The 21984-nt window shown below is 45.3% G+C and overlaps 6 protein-coding genes across 6 annotated transcripts; 3 read left to right on the forward strand and 3 right to left on the reverse strand.

The window, feature by feature from the left end:
• Nucleotides 1-3465: 3465 nt before the first annotated feature.
• On the forward strand, nucleotides 3466-3861 carry AWJ20_220 (DNA-binding protein C1D; the record flags this gene model as incomplete). Its single annotated transcript, XM_018879128.1, has 1 exon — nucleotides 3466-3861. The coding sequence occupies one exon, from the start codon at nucleotides 3466-3468 to the stop codon at nucleotides 3859-3861; it is 396 nt and encodes a 131-aa protein (XP_018734469.1).
• Nucleotides 3862-5188: 1327 nt separating this feature from the next.
• Nucleotides 5189-5740, forward strand: AWJ20_221 (uncharacterized protein; the record flags this gene model as incomplete). The annotated part of the gene is made up of 1 exon (XM_018879138.1): nucleotides 5189-5740. One exon carries the CDS (start codon nucleotides 5189-5191, stop codon nucleotides 5738-5740), a length of 552 nt encoding a protein of 183 aa, XP_018734470.1.
• A 1388-nt stretch (nucleotides 5741-7128) lies between these two features.
• Nucleotides 7129-8586, reverse strand: PEX3 (Pex3p; the record flags this gene model as incomplete). Its single annotated transcript, XM_018879149.1, has 1 exon — nucleotides 7129-8586. The coding sequence occupies one exon, from the start codon at nucleotides 8584-8586 to the stop codon at nucleotides 7129-7131; it is 1458 nt and encodes a 485-aa protein (XP_018734471.1).
• A 1714-nt stretch (nucleotides 8587-10300) lies between these two features.
• Nucleotides 10301-11593, forward strand: AWJ20_223 (uncharacterized protein; the record flags this gene model as incomplete). Its single annotated transcript, XM_018879160.1, has 1 exon — nucleotides 10301-11593. One exon carries the CDS (start codon nucleotides 10301-10303, stop codon nucleotides 11591-11593), a length of 1293 nt encoding a protein of 430 aa, XP_018734472.1.
• Nucleotides 11594-11848: 255 nt separating this feature from the next.
• PCD1 (Pcd1p) lies at nucleotides 11849-12619 on the reverse strand (the record flags this gene model as incomplete). Its single annotated transcript, XM_018879171.1, has 1 exon — nucleotides 11849-12619. One exon carries the CDS (start codon nucleotides 12617-12619, stop codon nucleotides 11849-11851), a length of 771 nt encoding a protein of 256 aa, XP_018734473.1.
• Nucleotides 12620-13370: 751 nt separating this feature from the next.
• Nucleotides 13371-16103, reverse strand: AWJ20_225 (uncharacterized protein; the record flags this gene model as incomplete). The annotated part of the gene is made up of 1 exon (XM_018879182.1): nucleotides 13371-16103. The coding sequence occupies one exon, from the start codon at nucleotides 16101-16103 to the stop codon at nucleotides 13371-13373; it is 2733 nt and encodes a 910-aa protein (XP_018734474.1).
• Between the last annotated feature and the right edge of the window lie 5881 nt (nucleotides 16104-21984).

The following is a 21984-nucleotide window of genomic DNA, read 5'->3' on the forward strand; positions in this document are numbered from 1 at the left end:
TCATGATTTTAGGGCTGGAAAGTTATTCAATTTTTAGAAGTTTGTAACCGGGTTGTAATCAGTTTAGGTAATGTAGTGTAGCGAATCATGAGATATTGTAAATGGTGTAATTGTAATATGATTTTGCTTTCTGTTGTCACTGTGTCGGATTATTACTTCGGTAGATATTGTTGTAATTGGGTCCAGCTATTGGATTCAGCAGATAATAGTGCAATCAGAGGTGTTATTGACACCCGTAGTATCACTCGTAGAACAGCACTAATGATCTTACCTGCTATATAGTGTGCAACTCTATCAAGATCAGGCGAAAACTGGTTACCGTTGTAGTTTCAACTAATTGTCGTTGCCAAGATGTAATTTGAGTCCGAATCTGAATTACAACATCGTTTCTCCGAGAATCAACTAGTGACAAACTCTTGGGTATTTTTTTTCGTAGCAAACGGGTTATTAATTGCTACTCCTCAAGTCGAGCCATTTTACACTCCGCTGGTATCGCATCCTGCACACGATCCTAATGTGATTCATCACATTTCTCATCTCACATCGCATTGGTATCATAATCTAATAATCCTATCACATCCCTCAAGTCCATCTCAATCTTACACTCTTTAATACCACGAGTCTATTCTCTGTGTTGTCTTTCTCGTAAGATCTCACTTGCTCTCCACCTGTTCATCCCATACATACCTTCTGATATTGGCTCACTTAATAGAGTCTCCTTTAAAGCTAGTGCTTCCTGCATAGCAGTTTTATCTGTTGAAGTCTTTGTCGATTGTCCATTGAGCTTGCTGTCTGCAGATACAGCTTCCTGCTTGACTAGCTGTACTTCGAGACGATTTAGTTGATAGATTGTTGCTTCGTCCTTAGACGATTGATGAAACCCAAACTGGTCAGGAAGTACTAATTGTATTTGTGTTGAATTCTTTTTGACTGTGCTTGGTTTCGCCATCTCAGTTGTCGCATCTGTAGTTCGGTCGGTAGATGCTTGACTCGCATATGGTTCCTGCTTGACAATTAATCTAGCAGCCCCCTCTAGACCATCACTATTGACATTGACCAAATCGCTTGTCGAAGAATTATTTAACGTCTTGGTGAAAATATTAATCTTGTCACTTGCATTTTCCGACTGAACGTTTCTGGCACTGTCCCCGCTACTATTTCCTGAACCGGTTCCAGCGGTATCGGCAGACCCAACTGTACCCGACTCATTATTGGGCGAGATATGTGCGGCACTTCCAACGCCATTCGACTTCATTTCCAAATGACTATCCACATCCATGTCCATAGACCCACTGTTCGACATTGTAAGTGCGTAGTCTACTCTGTCTGGACGAATTCTCTGTATGTGTGCTTAATTATGTTAGTTAGCTTTTGATTTTCATACTAAGAAGTTAAAAACAACGTATTGTTCGGTTTAGGTAGGTGACGAGGTAGGTCAATGTTTCATTCAAGGTAAGGGCGAAAAAATGCAGGCCGTGTCGCTGCAGACTCAATGCACCCCTCGAGCCAGCGGTTCCGTCTGCTGCTGCTGTTGCTGTGGCTCATCTGCTGGCTCATCTTGTCTAATGGGGCTATTGATTTTTTGGCTGTTGATTTGGCTGTTGACTTAGGTTGTTGACTTTGGCTGTGATTTCACAAATGTTTCTGACATGGACTCTGCTTACGAATTCGTAGACCTTTATAGATAGCCAGTATTTGTAGTCAATGCTATATTAATTGTGCTCACGTGCTGAGAATTCCTGACCAGCAAATAAAGCCTGATAGACACGGACTGATTTTCTGACGGAAGTCCGCGTGGCTACTGCTGCACCACAAACTGCTTACTATTGTATATAGAATAGCCTATAGCCGGCCAATAAATCTCATGCTATTTTCCTTTAAACAACCATGAATCATTTTATACTTACATAACTGCGTGGTGATAGATACCAAAGTCAATATTTTTTAGCGCCGTTCCCGCACCGTTTCCTGTCGATACACTACTCAAATTCTAATGCTGATATACGCAATTGCTAGTTTATAGCGCTAAGTCTAACAGCTATATCCGTGGGTAAAATCTTTCTCCTTTTCCTATTCCACTCGTTACTTTCCTCGTTTTTTTTTTGTTTATTTTTATCTGATCAGCTTGATTGCTGAACTGAATCTATGAGGAATATCGCTTATAACAACTCTCTGTCGCTAATTGGTACTAATCAGTACTATCAGCAAAATTACCTAACAAACGGCTTGTCTGTTTACTCTGTATTTTCTGTCAAGAAGATTAATTGACAACCTGATCAACCTGTTCCTTCAATTGTATTCTACAGGCAACCCAGTTTGTTGTTGCAAAGTGAAATATGTTCTAAATGTTCAGCTGCATCAGAGTCCTCTTCCAACTGAATTCAATAATCCAATAATCACACTACCAGTCACTCAGTCCAGTTACTTTCTACTTTATTTTGATTCAGCGATGAATATCATTCAGCAAATTTCTACTCAAAATCTCGGTTGTGTCGATTAACAGTCAACTTTGTCTCTGACTCACGCCAAGTGTTTGTCTTGTAGCAATAACCTTCCTGCCGTTTGAGTTATGTTTGGTTACTTTTTATTTTTGCCTCGATGATGATGCCAATCCATTATTTGCGTCATGCAATGTTGCCTATCAGCCCGAGCTGCGGCTATTTAGAGATAAACGAACCATCTCAGGGGTAAATTGAGCATCCCAACCTTACCCTTATACACCACCCAAAAACCCCTAAAAACTGTCAATAATAACAGAAGTACGACCTTTCTTTAGTCTTAACTTTCCTAGAACTTGAGATAACCCTGGTGTGATCAAACCCCATACTCGGCTCTCCCTCACTGCAAATCCCACCACCCGTTGAGCCAGCTGCAGGCCGATATCGAATATCGCACGGCTGTGCACCAGTGAACTTTTTTCTCTTCACCACTTTAATCTATAGACGACATTAAATATCAACTGCACCACCAGTACAACGAACTGTTTCAATCGTCTCTTTCCAGTACACACATACAAATGGAAACAGTACCAGTACTGCAGTCGCTTGTAGGCGCATTATCGGAAAGCATCGATGGTTTAGAGGAGATTCTCAGTCCGCTGCTGGACCAGGATCTCACCCAACTGGCGGCCTCCCTGCCCGGCCACGCTGAGCAAGCAAACCTCTACGTCCTGCTGGCCTATACTTTGGACGCTCTGTTGTTCTGTAAGTCCGTTTCTGTTGCCCTCGGTGCCTCCGGCGGCTGGGGCTCCGCCCCAGACCCCGCTGCTCCGCCCCAGACCCCGCTGCTCCTCTCGCTGCGCTCGAGTCGGTCCGTCGACGGTCCCGCAATCTCCTGCGAAGCAGGAGCCACGGGGTCTGGGGCGGAGCCCCAGCCGCCGGAGGCAACGTGACAACCCCGGAATCTCTTCTAACGCGGATAGCACATTTGAAGTCGACTGGAACCAATACCGCTGGCCACCCTATTATGAATGAGCTCGAGAGAGTCAAGTCTTATATGAACAAGGTCAAGGAACAGACTGGAGAACCCGTTAAGAAACCCCAGCGAGCGCGGGTGGTGGACAAAGAGGCCGCTAATCGGTTTATTCAGAATGCTCTCAGTGACAGCAATGATAAGACCGAGGTGGTGTTCTCTGGAAAGCATACCAGACTCGATGGAGATGAAACAAAGGACAAAGAAGACGACAAAGAAGGGAAAGCTGAGGAAAGAGATGTCGATACCACAGCTCCCAAGAAAAGGGCTGCTAAGAGCAGCTCAGAAGCTCCTCCAAAAAAGAAAAGCAACAAAAAGGCAGTAGTGAGAGCCAAGAAGAAGGCTGCTAAAGAAGCCGCTGCCGAGGCTGCTGCAAGTGCCAGAGAATAGCTAACGGTATTGCATGCCATGCCCGCATTTTATTTATTTATTTTTTATTTAATTTAATTTAATCTATTTAAGTTACTTTTAATAGTTACTCCTGCTACTGGACCCATGGGAGAGCATCTTACATTTTGTCCTAGTGCTGAGGTAGGATCAACGACAAACTCGGATCGGTCCTATTACTTTGAGATAGTAGCAATCGTGTTAGGGAAAAATCTGAAGCTTGAGACGTAGATGCCAAAGCAATACAATGACCGAGTGTTGACAGGAAACTTGCAACATTAGGATCCCATTTGCTATGCAAGAGTGGGCACTATTGAAGGGTGATTTTAAAAAGAAGTTCGGGAAAAATTTTAAAAATATTACTGTTACTGGCTATTATTGAGCCTCTAGCACGCCTGCTACATACGGTAATATCAGGGGAACAAATGCAGCGGCATGCACGTGACTACCTGGTGTCAAGAATACCCTGCCTCCGACAGCTGGGGCTCCGCCCCAGACCCCGTAGCTCCTCTCGCTGCGCTTGAGTCGTCGTGATTCCGGCTAACCAAGGGTGCACATTCTGCGATTCTGGAACCGATAATAGAGCACCACCTTGCCTCAGTGGCACGTAAATATATCTAATTGGCAAAATGTACCGGGTAATGTTAATGTTTATAACCGAATGTATTTATGATTTTCTGTCATCGGGACACCGACACACGAGAACGAGATAGATCTTCATCAGATATGTTGACGGATAAACAGTTTTATAGTGGGGGCGTGAGAAAGTGGGGTATCCTAATTCGGATCGAGCATCCGATAACCCTAAACCATCTGATTGTGGAGCATCGTAACGGTCGCCTACAGAAAGGGGTCAGATGAATGGAACTAGCAAGGGGCATTACAAATCAGCCGGAGTTATAACAAAAGAAGCAGACCTTAGTGATGAGTCCTAAATCCTGATCTTAAATATTTATCTTAGTCATTATCTGAGCCCTTTGTACTCTTGCACTTGCTATTATCATAGTCAACTTGAGTGATCCCCGCGGAGATAATATTACCGGTATCAAACCTTAACAACCGTGCATATCCTGAATAGCTTATTCTGCATATAAATAAGACCCTGGCTGGTGCTTTAGGTCGCTGCTTGATTTATGACTGATTGAGGTAACTGTGTTTCAAAATATTTAGATATTGGATTTGATTCGAATTTTCATTTCGAAGAATTGTTCTTTTCTCTGAAAATTGTTTTTTGAATTGACTGTCCAAAGTCAGACAAGTTATCACGTTTTCAGGCTAATGAATGGTACTAGAATACAAATCTGTTAATAATAAACACATTCCTTAATCAATGACAGCTAAGCCCGTATCGGAAGAAGTCGAGAAAATGAAAACTTCAACATGGGGTGGTAGTGAAAAGAAAGAAACAGATATGGATGGGTTAGGAGGCTTGGAGTCTGGCTTAGCTGGATCTGGAACTGGTACAAGTGAGAACGATATTTCTGACATCGAAGCGTCGGAGAGGAATTTCGATAAAGGGAAGACCTTTGAATCTGCGAAGCCGCCATTTGAATCGAGTGAAGTGGTACAACCAGATCAAGCTGAGTCAAAGGATGAACAAATTTCGGCTCCAGTAACAGCCCCTCCATTGGTAGGACCTCCTCCTAATGGCGGACTCAAAGCATGGCTAGTTGTGGCCGGAGGATTTTTCGCATTGTTCAATTCATGGGGAGTAGTAAATGCATTTGGATCATTCCAAGCTTATTATAGTACGAATCTGCTGAAAAATGAGAGTGACTCGGCAATTTCGTGGATCGGAGCTATCCAAGGTTTTATTATTGTTTCAACTGGTATTATTGTAAGTGCAAATGGTACAGGCGTTCCTCGAGTTGGTGTCTTCTGATTTTCATTACTGACGAAGAATAATGAACCATAATTTCGGAATATGACTAACAAGATTTAGAGCGGACGATTGACAGATAGTGGATATGGCAGGTACATGATCTTTGCGGGATCATTCATGGTATCCTTTGGCTATATGATGACAAGTCTGGCCACCACCTATTACCAGGTGCTTCTAGCACAAGGATTTTGCATCGGAATTGGTGCGAATTTGCTATTCCAGGTCACGGTGGCCATAGTAGCACAGTACTTTTCCACCAAGCGTTCTATGGCCATTGGCATCACCGCCAGTGGAAGGTAAGCATTTCACACTGTCCTCCCCTCACGGAACGACTCGAGCGCAGCGAGAGGAGCTACGGGGTCTGGGGCAGAGCCCCAGCCGCCGGAGGCACACCTACAACCAGTAAATCTAACAAATAATCCAGCTCGCTGGGAGGTGTTATATACCCAATTATGGTGAACAAGCTCATAGGTGAAGTGGGATATCCATGGGCGTCGCGAATCCTTGGATTTACTGGTAAGTTATCTGTATCTCAGACTTAGCATTTTTCAGTTACCAAAAACTAACGTTGTAAGTATTCGGTACCAGTATTGTGACATGTGCATTCGTGATTCCTCGGCTGCCCCCTCGAAGATCCGGGCCATGGATAGACATTCCCTCGCTGCGAGACGCTCCATTCCTGCTGTTTTCGTTTGGTTGTTTCTTCGGATTCCTGTCCATTTATGTCCCGTTATTCTACATTCCATCGTACACGATCCATTTGGGCTACAGCCAGTCTACTGGTTTGTATATGTCTTCAGTTATCAATGCAGCATCTATTGCAGGCCGTTTGCTGCCCAATCTAGTGGCAGACCGCATTGGCCCGTTTAACACACTGGTACCCTGTTCGTTCGGAGTGGCAGTCCTGTCATTTGCATGGATAGGTGTTCATAATATAGGTGGTATTATTGCATTTTGTTTGTTCTTTGGGTTCTTCTCTGGGTCAAACGTGTCTATCCCACCGAGCTGTGTCGCATCTCTCACTCCCAATCTGGCTATTATGGGCACCAGAATGGGAATGAGCTTTTTCATATCTTCATTTGGCACGCTAGGAGGTGGACCTATTGGCGGAGCTCTTATCACCAGAGACAACGGGGACTATTTGGATGCTCAGCTGTTTGCGGGCATTGCCGCAACCATCTCCTTCGTCTGCATCTTGTCTGCCAGATTTCTAATTAAAGGCTTTGCTCTTGAGAAATGCTAGCCTTCATGCATCTCGTGTAAACTAATAATTAATGTGCGTTGTGTTTTGTGTTTTCCTCCGGCGGCTGGGGCGCTGCCCCAGACCCCGTGGCTCCTGCTTCGCAGGAGCTTATCGTCGGGACGTGGCATATAGGTGTAAATATTATTTATTCACTGGATGTACCGAAATTAGAGTACACGAGGGCGCTGAAGCCATCTAGTTCGGGAACGTTGATCATAGCTAGAATGTATTCGTTAGGATCAAGTGGCTTGCCTGCTGCTAGGGCATGTCCTTGACGAGTTACGTTGGCAAGAATGCTCGCCAGTTTGACTTTGCTGGGCTCGGCATCGGCACCACCTGGTGGGTATATGGTAGAAATGGACTCCACAAATACTGTCAGCCCACTGTGAACAAGTCGCTGAATAACATCAATGGCATTCGGCGATTCGATGAAATCGTATGTCTCATCGAGAAGGCGACGCAATGGCGGTGTCACGAGATTCTCATCATTATCTGCTGATCTGAGGGTACTCAAGTTGTCAGGATTGACAGGAGCTTGTGATAGTACATATGACTCCAGTTCAGTGGGAGGCAGTAAGTTATTAATGAAATTGTTGGATTCCAGAACACTAATAGGGTGGTCGATTTTAAATTGCACTTGGCCAATCAGATCAGAAATTTCTGCCAAGCTGAGATCTGTACGTGGGTTCACAGAGTCAAAGACATCAGTAACAGCATCTTCGATTCTCTCGCTGAGAGCAGCCCAGCCTTTATTTAACAGCCACCAACTGAATGTGAGATACATTCTGTTGATGTTGACTTCTTCCTCTTCGAGTGCCAGTTTCACCAAGTCCTCTTCAGTTGGTTCTGAAATATATGCGCCATAGGCATTTTCTTCTTGTTCGAGTTTCTGTTGCTTGGTTCTAGACTCAGCCATGTGAATAACAGAAGCAACGTAATTCTTGCGACCCAGGATATTTAACTGAAGGCGCGTGAAGAAGACCAATAAAGCACTGCAGTATACCAGAGTCATGGCACGTGCTATACTTCTGATTTTAAGATCTCTCCATAATTCGGTCTTGGTCTTCTTCACTACAGGAGCGGCATCTTCAGTGACCGACCATGATCCAGTGAGAGAAGCTGGTGCTGATGGCCCAGTACTGGCATTAGTTGTATTTCCTTCATTAGCAACAGCTGGTGAACTGCTGTTCGCTGGTATCGGTGTGTTGCCCGATGTTTCAGAAGGTAGGGTTTGTACAGAATCATTGAGACTAGGTGTGCCATTAGTGACAGCCTCGTTAGCAATGGCTGCTGTAGTGGCTATCCTTTCCGTTCTCTTTGCTTGCAATTCTTGGGTAATTTTTTCTACTGGATATTTCTCCATGATCTGAGATGCCAGGCTAGGCAACAGAGCCATGATTGTGAATGTAGCATCTTCTTGATTCTGCTCAAATCGTCTTTTCAGGTTCTCTCTAGCCTGGCGTTCCGTAGCCAGTCGATCCTGAAGCTCAAAAAACTTATTCTTAACATAATCGATGACAAAGTATCCACCAGCTACTAGTCCGGTGGCCACCAAGATCTTGCGTTTGTGTCTTTTCACGAGATTCGATGCTGATTGAAACATGATTGGGTTTGGTTGATAATATACCCTTATTTCTATATAACGGTGACAAGTGTAATTGACAGGATGATCAAGCTCTCTTGCTCACAACCCCAATTGTGATTTCCAAACGCTGGACTTATTGGCAATGACGCGTTCTGTCCGTGTTTCAAAATAAAGGTTCAATCAATTTCCGGTATTTGATATTTCTGCTCCAAAGTCCTGTAAGAAGAAGTTCACAATACCATGAGCTACAAACAAAATCGCTCACTTCCAGAATAATCAGTACTAAAGCAAAATACTGATTTAAGGAGGATCAAGCTGAAAGGTGGAGAAGACCATTTTATGCAGATGCAGCTCGATATGTTCCGAGGTTGCGTGAAGCTAGCGAACATCGTTATGAGCCGCATATGTCAAACGGCGACTGACATCCCCCCTGAACCCCAACACCCGTTTACTATTTTATTCCTGAGGAAAGCATTCAGGAGGACTGTCGACGCAGTAATTGGAGTGTAGAGAGAAGAGAAGCAGCCGTTATAGACAAGTGGGCAAGCTGGCAAATGGACAAATGGGCAAGTGAGCAAGTGCACAATAGTTACTAGACAAGACTCTGTAGATATTCTAATTGCCAATGGATCCAGTCCCAGTTCATCCTACTGATGGCTCACTGCATACTCTTTTTTATATTTATTCGAATATTCATTTTAGAAAAGCATTCTGAGTTCGCGGATAAAACTTCCCGGTTACCCTACTTGGGTTAATTCTCATAGCCAGGGTAGCCCGGGTAACATTTACATGCCGTGCAATTGTTTAATTTCTGAAATGAGCATGTTAAATATTCTATATGTTAAATAAACATTACTCCTCGCTAATAATTTTTGGATTATCGCATGATCTACTGGAGTATTATACGGTTATATCATTCTATAAGGATGAATGCAGGTGAACGTTTGTGTGGCGGATGGAGTCATCATTATCACCAAAAGAAGCTTTGCCGAAGGAGTTTCCGAAAGAGGAGTATGGTGTTAACAAAATCTCGAGAATTCCCAAGACCATGTCAAGACAATTGCAAACCATTTCCTAGCCAATTTTAAACCAGCATTCAGCCAGTTCCGAGCTACTTTCAAACCAATATCCAGCCATTTGCAAGTTGAAAGCCCTTATCTAGAATGACAAGACATTGTCTTCTCGAAAGTGGCAATCAAATGCAGCATTCACACCCCAACGTACACCAACCCTTGGCTTGGATTCTAGATCGAGTATTACAAAATTAAAGTGCTGTTCCCATGTGCTTGAAGGCTGTAAGGTTCACAGCCGATTTCCATCTAAGATGCCTTGCATATTTCGACCTGCATGTAAATAAGGTGTGAATCTAAAGTTTTATCGGGGCTAACAATCGTAGCTGTCGACTAAACAAGCATAAAAGGGCGGTGCACATGTCGGGGGAGATCTCCGCAGCAGCGCCCGAACCTTCTGACTCTGCTGCGCCAAGAATCTCAGGAGGTGACTTGGCTTCAACGTTCGCGTTACTGTGTTAAGATGCTTATATAGCAGGGCCGAAGGCCACTCAATTGAGTAGAAATCCAGTTCCACAATTGCATTTGTGAAATTTTGTCCTGATTAGCTCTTGTCTTGACAGTGTCAAATCTATTCATACTTGGGTTGTTTGTCACGGATATCATCAACCTCAATAAAACCACCGTTCTTTTGATACTCTCATTTTGAATACTTCGATTCAATGGGTCTAGCAAGTAAATTAGCTGCTGCCGGAGTTGCTGCTGCTGTTTCTAACATGTCTGGCGGAGCTCCGGGTGGACCAGGCGGTTACGGTCGTCCTCCTGCTCCTGGTGGCTATGGTCAGCCTCAAGGCTATAATCAAGGTTATAGTCAACAATCTGGACCTGGCGGTTATCCACCACCCGGTCAACAACAGCCCGGTCATGGATATCCTCCTAGCCAACAACAGCCCGGTCATGGATATCCTCCCAGTCAACAACAGCCCAGTCATGGATATCCTCCTAGTCAACAACATCCTGGATATCCTAGTCAACAACAACCTGGATATCCTAGTCAACAACAACCTGGTTATGGTCAACCTGGACCCGGTGGATATGGAGCGGCTGCTGCTGGAGCTGCTCTTGGAGCCGCTGCTGGATACGGGGCTGCCAGCTATGGCGGCGGTCCGGCCGGACAGGCTGGTGGTTATTACTCAATTCTTGAAGCTGCTGTTCGAGAAAACCGTCTTGAAGCCTTCTACCCTCCTCAAAGGCTGCAACAAGTCGCTGCCAGTGTTTCAGGCCAAGTTCAACAATTGGCTCAAACCTGGGACATTCCCATGGAGATTGCCCGTGACCTTGTCCGATTAGCTCTGTATGATATCGTGCTATATGTTGATGATTCGGGTTCAATGGCATTCGAAGAGAAAGGTGAACGTATTGACGATCTGAAACTGATCCTCCACAGAGTATCTTTTGCGGCCTCGTTATTTGATACAAATGGAATTGAGGTGCGGTTCATGAACAACAACTACCAAGGAAATGGTATTCGTTCTGAACAGCAGGTGGGTCAGATGATGCAAAATGTCAAATTCCAGGGCCTCACGCCTCTAGGAACCAATCTGCGTAAGAAGGTCCTCGATCCATTAGTTGTCGGACCAGCTTCTGCAGGTCAACTGCAGAAGCCAGTTCTCATTATCACCATCACTGATGGTGAGCCTGCTGGCGAGTCTTCCAGCACCCTGAAACATGCTATCAAAAATGCCAAGCACCAATTGCAATCCACCAGATACGGACCCGGTGCACTTGCCCTGCAATTCGGACAAGTTGGCAACGATCTCAAAGCCCGTGCTTTCCTAGCATCTCTCGACAACGACAGAGAAGTGGGTCCCATGATCGACTGTACGAGTAACTTCGAAGTCGAGCAAGACGAAATGGCCAGAATCGGCGTTGACCTCTCGCCCTCTCTCTGGCTGGTCAAGATTCTAGTAGGCTCCATCGACCGTTCCTATGACAAGAAAGACGAGAGACAATAGTCCCGTCCTAGCAGTGTAATTCTATTTTTTTCTACCGACCTGGCCCTGCCTCCGGCGGCTGGGGCTGCGCCCCAGACCCCCTGGCTCCTCTCGCTTCGCTCGAGTCGGGCGTACGGTCCCCTCCGTTAAGTTAACAGAGAATCTGTTAGATTATTGAGATAAATATCAGAAAATGCTGATCCCCTGCGCCCGACTCGAGCGAAGCGAGAGGAGCCGGGGGTCTGGGGCAAAGCCCCAGCCGCCGGAGGCAGCAGATCACATCCGCTTCCTGTTGAACGTCCCCAGTTTGATACAGTCGGCTACTGCTAGGTCGTAGCCAATGGAGGGGATGATGGGGAAACCCTCGGGGTCTCTGCCGTAGGCGACGCGAGCACAGTCGAGGGCGATTTGGGCCGTGAGTCCTGTTACGCTGTTGCTGGCATAGGATTCGGCCAGCCGCGAGGTAGGGTCTTCGAATACCCATTCAGAGTTCTCGTTTCTGTGTGCTTCGTATTCGTAGTATACCCAGGGCTGGCCAGCCCATTCAGTGGGGTCGCTGGCTTTCAGAGTGGATGGATCGTTCAGGAAGAACGTCTCCAGTTCAAGCCCGTATGCAATTTGAACCTCGGCCCCATTCATTTTGGCCACAATCTGTTCTATACTGACTGGAGGTGAGGTTTCGTGAAGTGGTTCGATATAGCAGACACATGGACGCACGACTAGAAAGTTCCGACTTAAATAACATGGAAGACTGCAAAGTTGGTGAAATTTATAACTAGCTGGATCAAACCCAATCTCTTCTTGTGCTTCCCGAAGCGCTGTACTCCATGGATTCTCATTTGGATGGTCGCTTCTTCCACCAGGAAACGCTGCTTGCCCTGGATATGTCCTCATGTTGAACGATCGTACTGTCAGTACCGTCAGTAACTTGCCAGCAGCATTTCTATAAAGTATTATTAACACAGCTGCTCGCTTGTTATAAGGCACTGACGTCCATAAATGGTCAGACTCATCTGTTTGGAATGATTTCAAACGGTTTATCTCCATGATTTTGATTCCTGTGGATATTATAACTGACTTCTGTAGATCGAGCCGAGCCGATATCTTACTGATAATCCCGGAGGTTAGGGTTCAACCCCGCATTTACTCGATAAGACTGTTTCCTCCGGACATTTTTAATGGCCTCCAGTCCCAATTGATACAATTTTAACAATTTCGAGCAAAATAACTTGTTCTTTAGTTATAAATGGGAGTGAAAAATTCCATTTGATGCTTGTTTCTGACTGATCAATTTTGTTCACTTGGGTTACACCCTAACCGCTATCTTGCGTTAATTTTCAGGGGTACATAGCTCCGTTATCAACTCTAGACTTTTGCGGTCCTATTTTTCATTTTATGAAGTCGTGAGTCTAGCCATTCTGTTGATCTTGGTTGCATAATAGAGAAACAAATAATGTAAAGCATTATCCCATGAATGACAGGATAGAGTTATCAATGCGAAAATGTGGCCATTAAGCTCTCTTCGCGGACAATATGCCAGCGGGATTGTGATTTGGATCATTTATTGCCAGATCTAATACTGCTAACCTACCAGTTGGGCTACATTGGGATAGTAAATAAGAAAAACTGCTGCTGCTATTTCGCGGATTCAGAGACCCTCGACGTAACGACTCGAGCGCAGCGAGAGGAGCAGCGGGGTCTGGGGCGGAGCCCCAGCCGCCGGAGGCAGAATGGGGCTATATTCAATGCAAAATAATTTCAATTAAAAATGGAAGGTATTGTTCATGACAGGCAGGTGTTATGGGCTCGGGAGGTTGAGGTGGCGGCCAAACTCACGATGCTCGTTGACATGCCCTGTTGCGATGGGGTTGATGCTGCTATTGCTACTTATAGTGGAGTAGAAATTGTTGGAGGTGGAATTAGGAGAAGTACCGTCAACATCGCTGGCACCGTTGTTGCTGTCACGGCGACTGCGGTTACTGCGAGCACTACGAGTACTCCGTCCTGAAGGAGAGGTAGTACGATCGCGTAGAAGAGGCCGATGTTCGTCATTCTCGGGATCCGTGGCTTTACGGGTGCCAACAAATGCGTACAGACAAGTGACGATACTGGTAGCAGCCAGAATTAGTCCTAAAGCAGCGCCAATGAGAATTGCAACGTGGGTCTTGAGTCTGTATGGAGGTCGGATAAGTGGTGTGTGAACCCAGTCAGGCGAGATATATCTGTCAAGGAACAACACAGTCGAGTGTTTTCCAAATTCGTGGTTTTGAGCATCGCCACGGCTTACAACATATGTCTCTTGACCAGTACCGTCCACGATAGAGAGGATATGGAAGTTCTCAGTGACATTGCGACCAGAAAGTTGGACATCCTCATCCAAAGTTGGAATAGCTTCTCCAGCAAACAGGGTATTGATGGGGTTGTCGGGGAGGATATGGAGAGATAGTAGTCTGTCAGTTTTGCTGGAGTTGGCATAGTAGCCGTTATCAGCGAGTTGGTCCATGTTCGGGACCAGGATAGTATAACTTTCATTGCGATCCAGAATGTGGGACATGTTTCTTGCTTTTAATAGGTCTACAAAGTCTTTTCTGTCACCAGCAATAATGAGATCATGTGGAGAAACCTCGACGTGCTTTGGAATGGACAATTGGTCGATAGAGTGGGCAACACCCGAGTTGAATAGAATGTCTTCAGCATCAATGTCATAGGAAGTGTTATTGACACGTGCGATGTATGGGCCGTTATGGCGACCCTCACCACCACTAAATACGCTGAGCTTGGACTTGGTGCCGTCCAAAGACTCAACGACTCTTGGTTTTTCGTTACTGTACACAGGAGTCTCAAAAATAAGCGACTCAAAAACAGCTCTGAGAGCAGTATGGTTGGATTGAAGATAAAGTTTTAGCAGAATCTGGTTTTCCCAAGCTCGACGTGAGGGGACGAGGTACGTTCTTGGGGGATCGTTCTTGGGTGGAGAGATCAGTCCTGTCGACTCGAGAAAAGCTACTGAAAATGAGGACTGAAAAAAGGGTCCTAATGCAAAGGCAAGAGATGGAGGCACGTCTAGATCGCCCTCTAACAGGTAGATCGAAGTGTTACCAACATTATAATCTGAAGTGAGCACCAGTTGAGAATTCAGGCTAATGGTGCCTTCAGAAGATACTATTGCCTTGATTTTCTGGTAGTAGTCCCCCATTCGATGAGATGATAGTTTTGACGTTAGCAGATATGTTCCACGGGTGTCGAGATCTTCGAGGGCATTAGCTCCTTTGACAATATGGTATTTGATATTGGGGTGACTATTAGTTTCACTGGTGCCGATGGGATACACAAAAATGGATTGAGGTTCGGTTTCAGTTCCGTCAATAAGAGACTGAAGTCCTCGCAGATACGTTTCCTCGACAAACAGGTCTGCACCAAGGCCATGCAAGTACTTTTCAGGGTTGAATTCAACCACCTTTGAAGATGCATCTTGACGAGTGGACAGCAAAGAATCGTAGGTATAGATGATGCCATCACGGGTCAATATGTTTACTTCGTCGGGGTTGAAAGTCGAGTTGATGATATAGTCGCGATCAAATTTAAGGACAGTCCCATCAGCAGTGACGGCAGTCATTTCTCCAGAACTTCTTTCCGAGCGGTGTCGAGGCTCGATAGAGGTCTGTATAGCTTGAGGCTTTAATAAATGATCGATAGTGTGTCGATTAATCAGGATTTCTCGGTCGGCTTTGGCACTGGCGGATAATAGATAGTCCTTTTCGACGTCGATAAACTTGTCAAAGGCATTGTCATTGGGCACTAGTAATGTGACAAGATTCTTTCTTAGCTTAGTCTGCTTTTTCCGAGAAGAATCACAGTTGTATTCTAATGAGAAAAGTTCACTGAAAAAGCTATGTTTCCTAGATTTCGCTTCAATGACTTCACACAGAGTGGGCGGGATCGAAAGTAAGCTGTCAACACCTTGAACTACGCCTCGATGATAACCGGCCATCTGATCCAACTCAACGACAGTGGCCTGGCCGTTTACTTTGAGACCAATACCATCGTCGTCAGAATCATGACTGGAATCAGGAGAAATGACAACGGGAATACCATCTTTCAACTCTTCCTCACCTTCCCTGTCATGCTCGTCCTCATCGTCATCCCACGCTTCATACAGTCGTTTACTCAGATGGCTCTGAAGAACCACATCTGATGTCACATTGTCAGAAACCACCGTTCCATTCAGGAAATGATATAGCAGCAGGTCCTTGGTGACAGTAGCACCGTCTTCTTCCAGCTGGTAGAAAGCACTATTCACTGGAGCCAGCAGAGTCGAGTTTCGTGACTGGTTTATCAGATTGACCAACCCATGTTTCTGTAAATAATGCAGTAGAATCGAATATTCTGGCGATGCTGATAAGATATCGATAATAGTAGTCGATGGAGATGGGTCGACATCCCCTGCCGAGGTTGGTCCAATAGTCACCAGCAGAATATACAGCGCGGTCACCAGGGGTTTAGAGCTCTGAAACAGACCCGACAGCTTCATCTTGAACAAATAACTTCCAAATCACTAACAGCAAGTAGAATCCAACCAGGCAGATAAACTAACTGAGTGTAAAAAGATAAGTCTGTTTAAATAAGAAGAGTCTTTACACAGCTCAATTGCTACCCAGATCAATAGCAGCAACACTCTAAATGAACTTAAATTGTAGATCAACCAACCCTGATCTCAGTCTTTTTTTCCAACTTCTGAGATCAAGCTACCAACCAAAAAGCTGCTCTTATCCAGATCACAGCCAACTGTATCTACAAACACTTGAAAAAGTGCCACAACTCCCGTAAAAACTGATACCACGACACAGACGGTCCGTGAAACAAATTACAGTGATCACCGTGGGCACCTAACCTTCTCCAGATAGAGCTACAAACTCTAATGAATCAACGGGTACTAATATAATAAATCCTACTCGGGAGTGGGAAGACTGTCTCAGTACCAGTCTCTTAAACCGTAAGATCCTTCAAAAAAAGGTATTACCAACAAAAGAACAATCGTTAAGGAAAGAAAAAACTCGGGAATCCAGATTGTCTGTATATATTGCAACAATCAACAACCCTAGATATGTCTCAGTCTTATCATCATACAAATAAAAACACCCGAGAGAGAGATCATACTGCCGACTATTCACCAATTAGGATCCAGCCGCAGCATAATCCAGGGTTTACTGCCTAAACAGGAAGCCACTCACGTGCATGCGTTTGCAACTGCCCGTTGGGAATGTACCAAAAAGAGACATGTTATTTCATCTTGAGATAAGAGTCTCGTGAGGACATGCCTCCGGCGGCTGGGCTCCGCCCAGACCTGGTTGTGCTCGCTTCGCGAGCTTGGTGGGGTGACTGGAGTTCGAAGTCGGCCGAGTTTAGTCCTTTCTGGTGATGTTCCACTCGCCACTTTTTTTTTCCACTGCCATCGGCCATCTGCTGCCGGCCCTCCAAATGCTCGGTAACATGCAGTTCTATGCACCGCTGGCCGAACGTTGCACCAGCAAGACGAATATAATACACAATTGTATCCATCACCCAACTCACTCCGCTACCAGACTCTGTCTCCAGATCCGCCGCCCGACTTGCCCCGTGGAATCCTTAGCGGGGGGTATTGCCTCCGGCGGCTGGGGCTCCGCCCCAGACCCTGGTTGCTCCTCTCGCTGCGCTCGAGTCGGAGCGTCTACTGTCGACAGGGTTTTCTGTGAAGCAGCAGTTAGGGTGTTTGGGACTGATGCTGCCAAACTAAAGTCTCCACGACCACTGTACCTTAGATAGTGTGATATGAGAGCATTGGGTATGTGAGTCTTGCAGATAGTGACTTTGATAGTAGAGGAGTTCCATAAAATCAAATTTGTGAAAAATGATTAACGATCTATAGTACCCGTATATGTAATAAGAAAAGTACTATAAAGATAGTGTTAGTACAGCACAACACAGGTTCCAGGGGCATTTTAAACCAGATAAGTTATCAGGGCAACGATCTGCACTCTTATACAGAGTAGTGGCAGAAAATGGACGACCGTCACTGATCGTCAGGCACAATCGATCGCAGAAGTGTGATGCTGCTGAGAGCACAACTTGACCGTCGAAAAACTCCTAACCAGCTAAATTCTTTTGAATGTTTTTTTCCGTTATAGCAGGAGAGCAAACGGCACCGATTCTGATCAAAAAACTTCTATCGCGCTACCGAACACCGACTACAAGAACATCTCAAGTTCATTCCAACGGCGATTTTAACGATTGAGGTGTTTATAAACGAACCAATTCACCTCCTGAGAAACAAGAACAGCAGATCCCACCATTTCCAAGGCATAACCCCACCAGTCACACTGCCTCCGGCGGCTGGGGCTCCGCCCCAGACCCCGCGGCTCCTCTCGCTGCGCTCGAGTCGTCTCTTCCACGGTTCCAGCAAAACTCCTGCGAAGCAGGAGCCACGGGTCTGGGGCAGCGCCCCAGCCGCCGGAGGCAGGTCCCCCTACCCCGCCAGGGGGGAGATCGGCGGGCAAGGCATGATAAGCGCTGTACCTGGCATGGACGACGTCATATGTGCCTATCGGTTGGCAGTGATGCCGCAGATACAGAGGTGCCAAAATAAACAGGGGTGGGTGCCAATTAAGGTTGGCAGGGCCGGTCCATATAAAGAACAGCAGTTCCGATGGCACCACAGGGGTCGTCGTTTGTCGCCAAGTTTTTTTTTGACATTGATACAGTGCCGTAAGTGAAAAGTTGCATGCCAGTGGTTCTAGACCTAGCACCAACCAGTCTCAATCGTCCCTGGATGGTTCAGGCTGCTCGCGAAGCGAGCACAACGGGGTCTGGGGCAGCGCCCCAGCCGCCGGAGGCAGAAGAGCCCCCGATAGTTAAACGCGCTAACAGTCTAGCGAGCTTGACAGGCAGACTGATTCTGAGGTGAGTTTTAGGCAAGAGGAGTTCAGGAGTACAGAAAGGGGGTTAGAGGTACAATGGTGAAACAGCGAAATGCGGGATAGAGTGGTTATGGTGGGAAGGGGACGAAGGATTATTGGACGTGCCGTGCAGGGCCAGATGCAGACTTGTTCCGAACAGGGGTAGCGAGCGGAGTTGTAGCAGGCTGGAGAGTGTTGGAGCTGTGGGTGTCCGCTGTGGATGAGTGTGGGTGTGAGTGGGAATGCGAGTGTGTTTGGATACAGAGTTTGGACCAACCAATCGACAGGCGGGCGAGCAGGTGAGGGTAGAGTATGGAGCTGCGAAACGGCAATGGGAAAAGTCGGAGAATGGATTGCAGGGGATGGGATGGGACTATGGCGGATACAGGTGCAGAGCGGGTATGCAGCAGTAGCAGTAGCTGTGGCATCCGCATCAGTATCAGCATCAGCAGCAGCATCTGTGGTAGTAGTAGGAGTAGCAGCAGCATCAGCAGCAGAAGCTAAGGGCTTTGTTTAGCAGTAGTAAGCGAAGAAAAGCTAGCTTGTCTGTCAGTACCGTCAATGTTATCGATACCCACTAGCCAATTTAGGGGTTAATCTAAGGATCAGACGGGCAGCTGGCATGGATGACGATGGCTCTGCACGCACCGCCTTGAATCTTGGCTTAGAGCTTGAACTCATTCTCTTGATTTTAGGGCTTTCCATGCCGATAGTTAACCCTTTACATGTGCATGACCAGCCTGTAGGTGACGCAGATCCATGTTTGATGTTTAAAATAACTCGCAGGTCCGTGCAGAAGCATGCCAGAGTAGCCTAATCGATAGCCATGGTGACCGATATAGGGGGGATAGACGTGCCGACCAAGCTCGGGACAGTGAACCGGTCTAGCATTGTGATTGATTGATTGACTGATGGAGAGATGGACTGATTCTGTTTTTAGGCTGGTGATTCGAGCTATGAATATCATACTCATATACTGGAATAGTAGTGAATGAGCGGCGGATAATAGTAAATCAGTGGTGGAGTGATTACCATTTGCAAATCAAACTATTACCCACCAGTAGGTAGAAGAGAGTATTACGGACCAAGGTTAGTTCTGGAGAGTATATTTTGTTAAGCACGTATGTTTGATACTATTACTAGGTAATGTTCATGCGCCTAATTGCTATTGTGAAAGGAAGTCATACGTAATCCTCAACACCCATAATACTGACTAACTAGACCAATTACGTGACATACCAAATATAACCGACAGTTGACCTGACCAGCATCACCCACTACTGCATGCTGTCTACTGATTAAACTTTTACCCCATTGAGTTCTGCATCCCATACCGGTGTAGCGTACCCTCAGAGTCATTCTCTCTCTCTGTCTCTCTAAGTGAACTGTACAAACCGCTAGCTACCAAGCTATATTAGCTAAAACAACGTCATCATCTTTTCCAGCCAGTCAACGTCAATCTTCTGAACTATTATTTTTTTTCTTTTTTTTTTATTTTTATTTTTTTTGGTTCTATTTCTGTTACTACTTCTGCTCTCTTATTACGGTCTATCCCTGCTCTCTATCCTATTCGTCGATTTTATTGATTTTCTAAATTTTATTCTCTCTTCACTTTCTACTGGTCTGTACACTATTTCGGTCTCGTCTTCTCTCTATCCCGCTTGCATCTTTCTATTTTTTTTTTTTTTTTCATTTTATATTTTTATTAGCCTTTGTTGGCGAGTGATTTGACTAGTAACAAGCAGGCAAGCAGGCAAGCAGACAAGCTGTCAAGCGTGTGTACCGCAGGCGAGTCGGCAAGCAGTCAAGTGTGCACGGTAGGCAAGCAGTACAGTAAGGTTCAAAAACCAAACATTACAGAAGTACGTGTTAATTTACCGGTCTAATCTGATCTCATCTAAATCAGTTAATACCAGGTGCAGTGAGTTATTTCAGGGTGCATTTCGTACGTGCACTTGCAGGTTGGTGTGAGCACGCTGGCAAATGCATGCCCCCCCTCTACCCCTCTATAAGCAGTAGGGTACTGGTACATAAGAATAGGGATATAATACCCCTCAGAGATCGAATAGTGAATCCTGGTTTCTGACTCTGTTCTACTTTTGACTGACTTGATCTGTATTTTGGACCCTTAGCTGTTTAGCAGGTCATTTGCTGCTTAGCAGTTAGCCAGCGAATTCAAGTCCTGCTTTTGCTATTATTGTGTTTGATTTGTGTGTGAAGTAGTCTCTCTGTGGGTGTGTTTGTTTCTTACTGTTGGTCAGGTCACTTGTTACGCGGCACAGGTTACAAATACGACTGGTTGAAAGTCGAGAAAAGAGCTTGGGTTGGTAGCTGTCGCTTTTTTATTTTTAATATTGCCAAAAGAATAAAATAAAATAAAAAAGACGACTTGGCTCTGTGAACCACTGTCGAAAGGTACTACGTTTTATTTGGTTGTGGTAATTTGAAGGTGACCGTGTAGACGGGTTGTTTTGGTCGGCAATAATACCACTGTCTGAGAGATAATTAGGTCTGCAGACAATAGTGACGCTCTACTAGTTATAATTCGATTTGGAGAACCCTGGTTGGATTTGTCTTTTCTGCTCCTGTAACTGTAACTGCTGTAGCAGAGTGAACTTGGTGCAATTATAGGCTACTAACGCTGCCAGCAGCTAAAGTCACACACCATTACGACTGTGGGAATTGCAGCCAATTCTGTTAAAACAGTATTAGAACGATTGAAACTGCAGTTACAACTATTGCTACGACTATTGCTAGAACCACAACTACAGCTATAGCGATTTTACAAAACACCTGGTACTACTACAACTAGCACATCAGCTATTACCACCATAGCTACACGACAAACGCAGTATACTTGTTCTGGAACCACGTCATATCAGTGTCAGATCAATTGGTCCGTAACAACTGACTTTAAACAAGGTAAGCATTCTTATTTTTGTAGTTTTGTTTCAACAGCTCGATCAGCCGCTGAATATACCGGCAGTTCATGTGGTGAAGAAAAGGACTATGCATTTTATTTTGAGGGATTATTTCTGATGCAAGATACCATACATCACCCCACATTTGACCACCAGCAGCATATGTTTTTGATTTTCCTTTTACTATTATTTTTCTTACCCCGCTTCCTGCATCTGACCGGGTCCTAAACGGTTGTGCGTTTCATCAAATGTTAATACTAACAACGACGTACAGTGGATCGAGACTATAACTAACCAAGCTAATTAGCTGGTTAATTTAGCTACTGGTTAAGTGGTGATTTGGCTACTAGGTTTTTGATAATTGGCTAATTGCTAATTGACTAGGTCAATAATTGCATATTCGCGTCCAGCTGATAAACTCAATTGTCGAGTCATAAATTAACTGGCGGAATCGTTTGATAGCGGTTTAGTTAATCTGAGCATCCAGTCTATATAATTGGTCAGCCAAGTTTCATTGCAAATCAGCAACTGGATACTGCTATTTCTTCACTACTGGGTC

Source organism: Sugiyamaella lignohabitans, chromosome A (genome assembly GCF_001640025.1).
Source record: "Sugiyamaella lignohabitans strain CBS 10342 chromosome A, complete sequence".
NCBI classification, from domain to species: domain Eukaryota; kingdom Fungi; phylum Ascomycota; class Dipodascomycetes; order Dipodascales; family Trichomonascaceae; genus Sugiyamaella; species Sugiyamaella lignohabitans.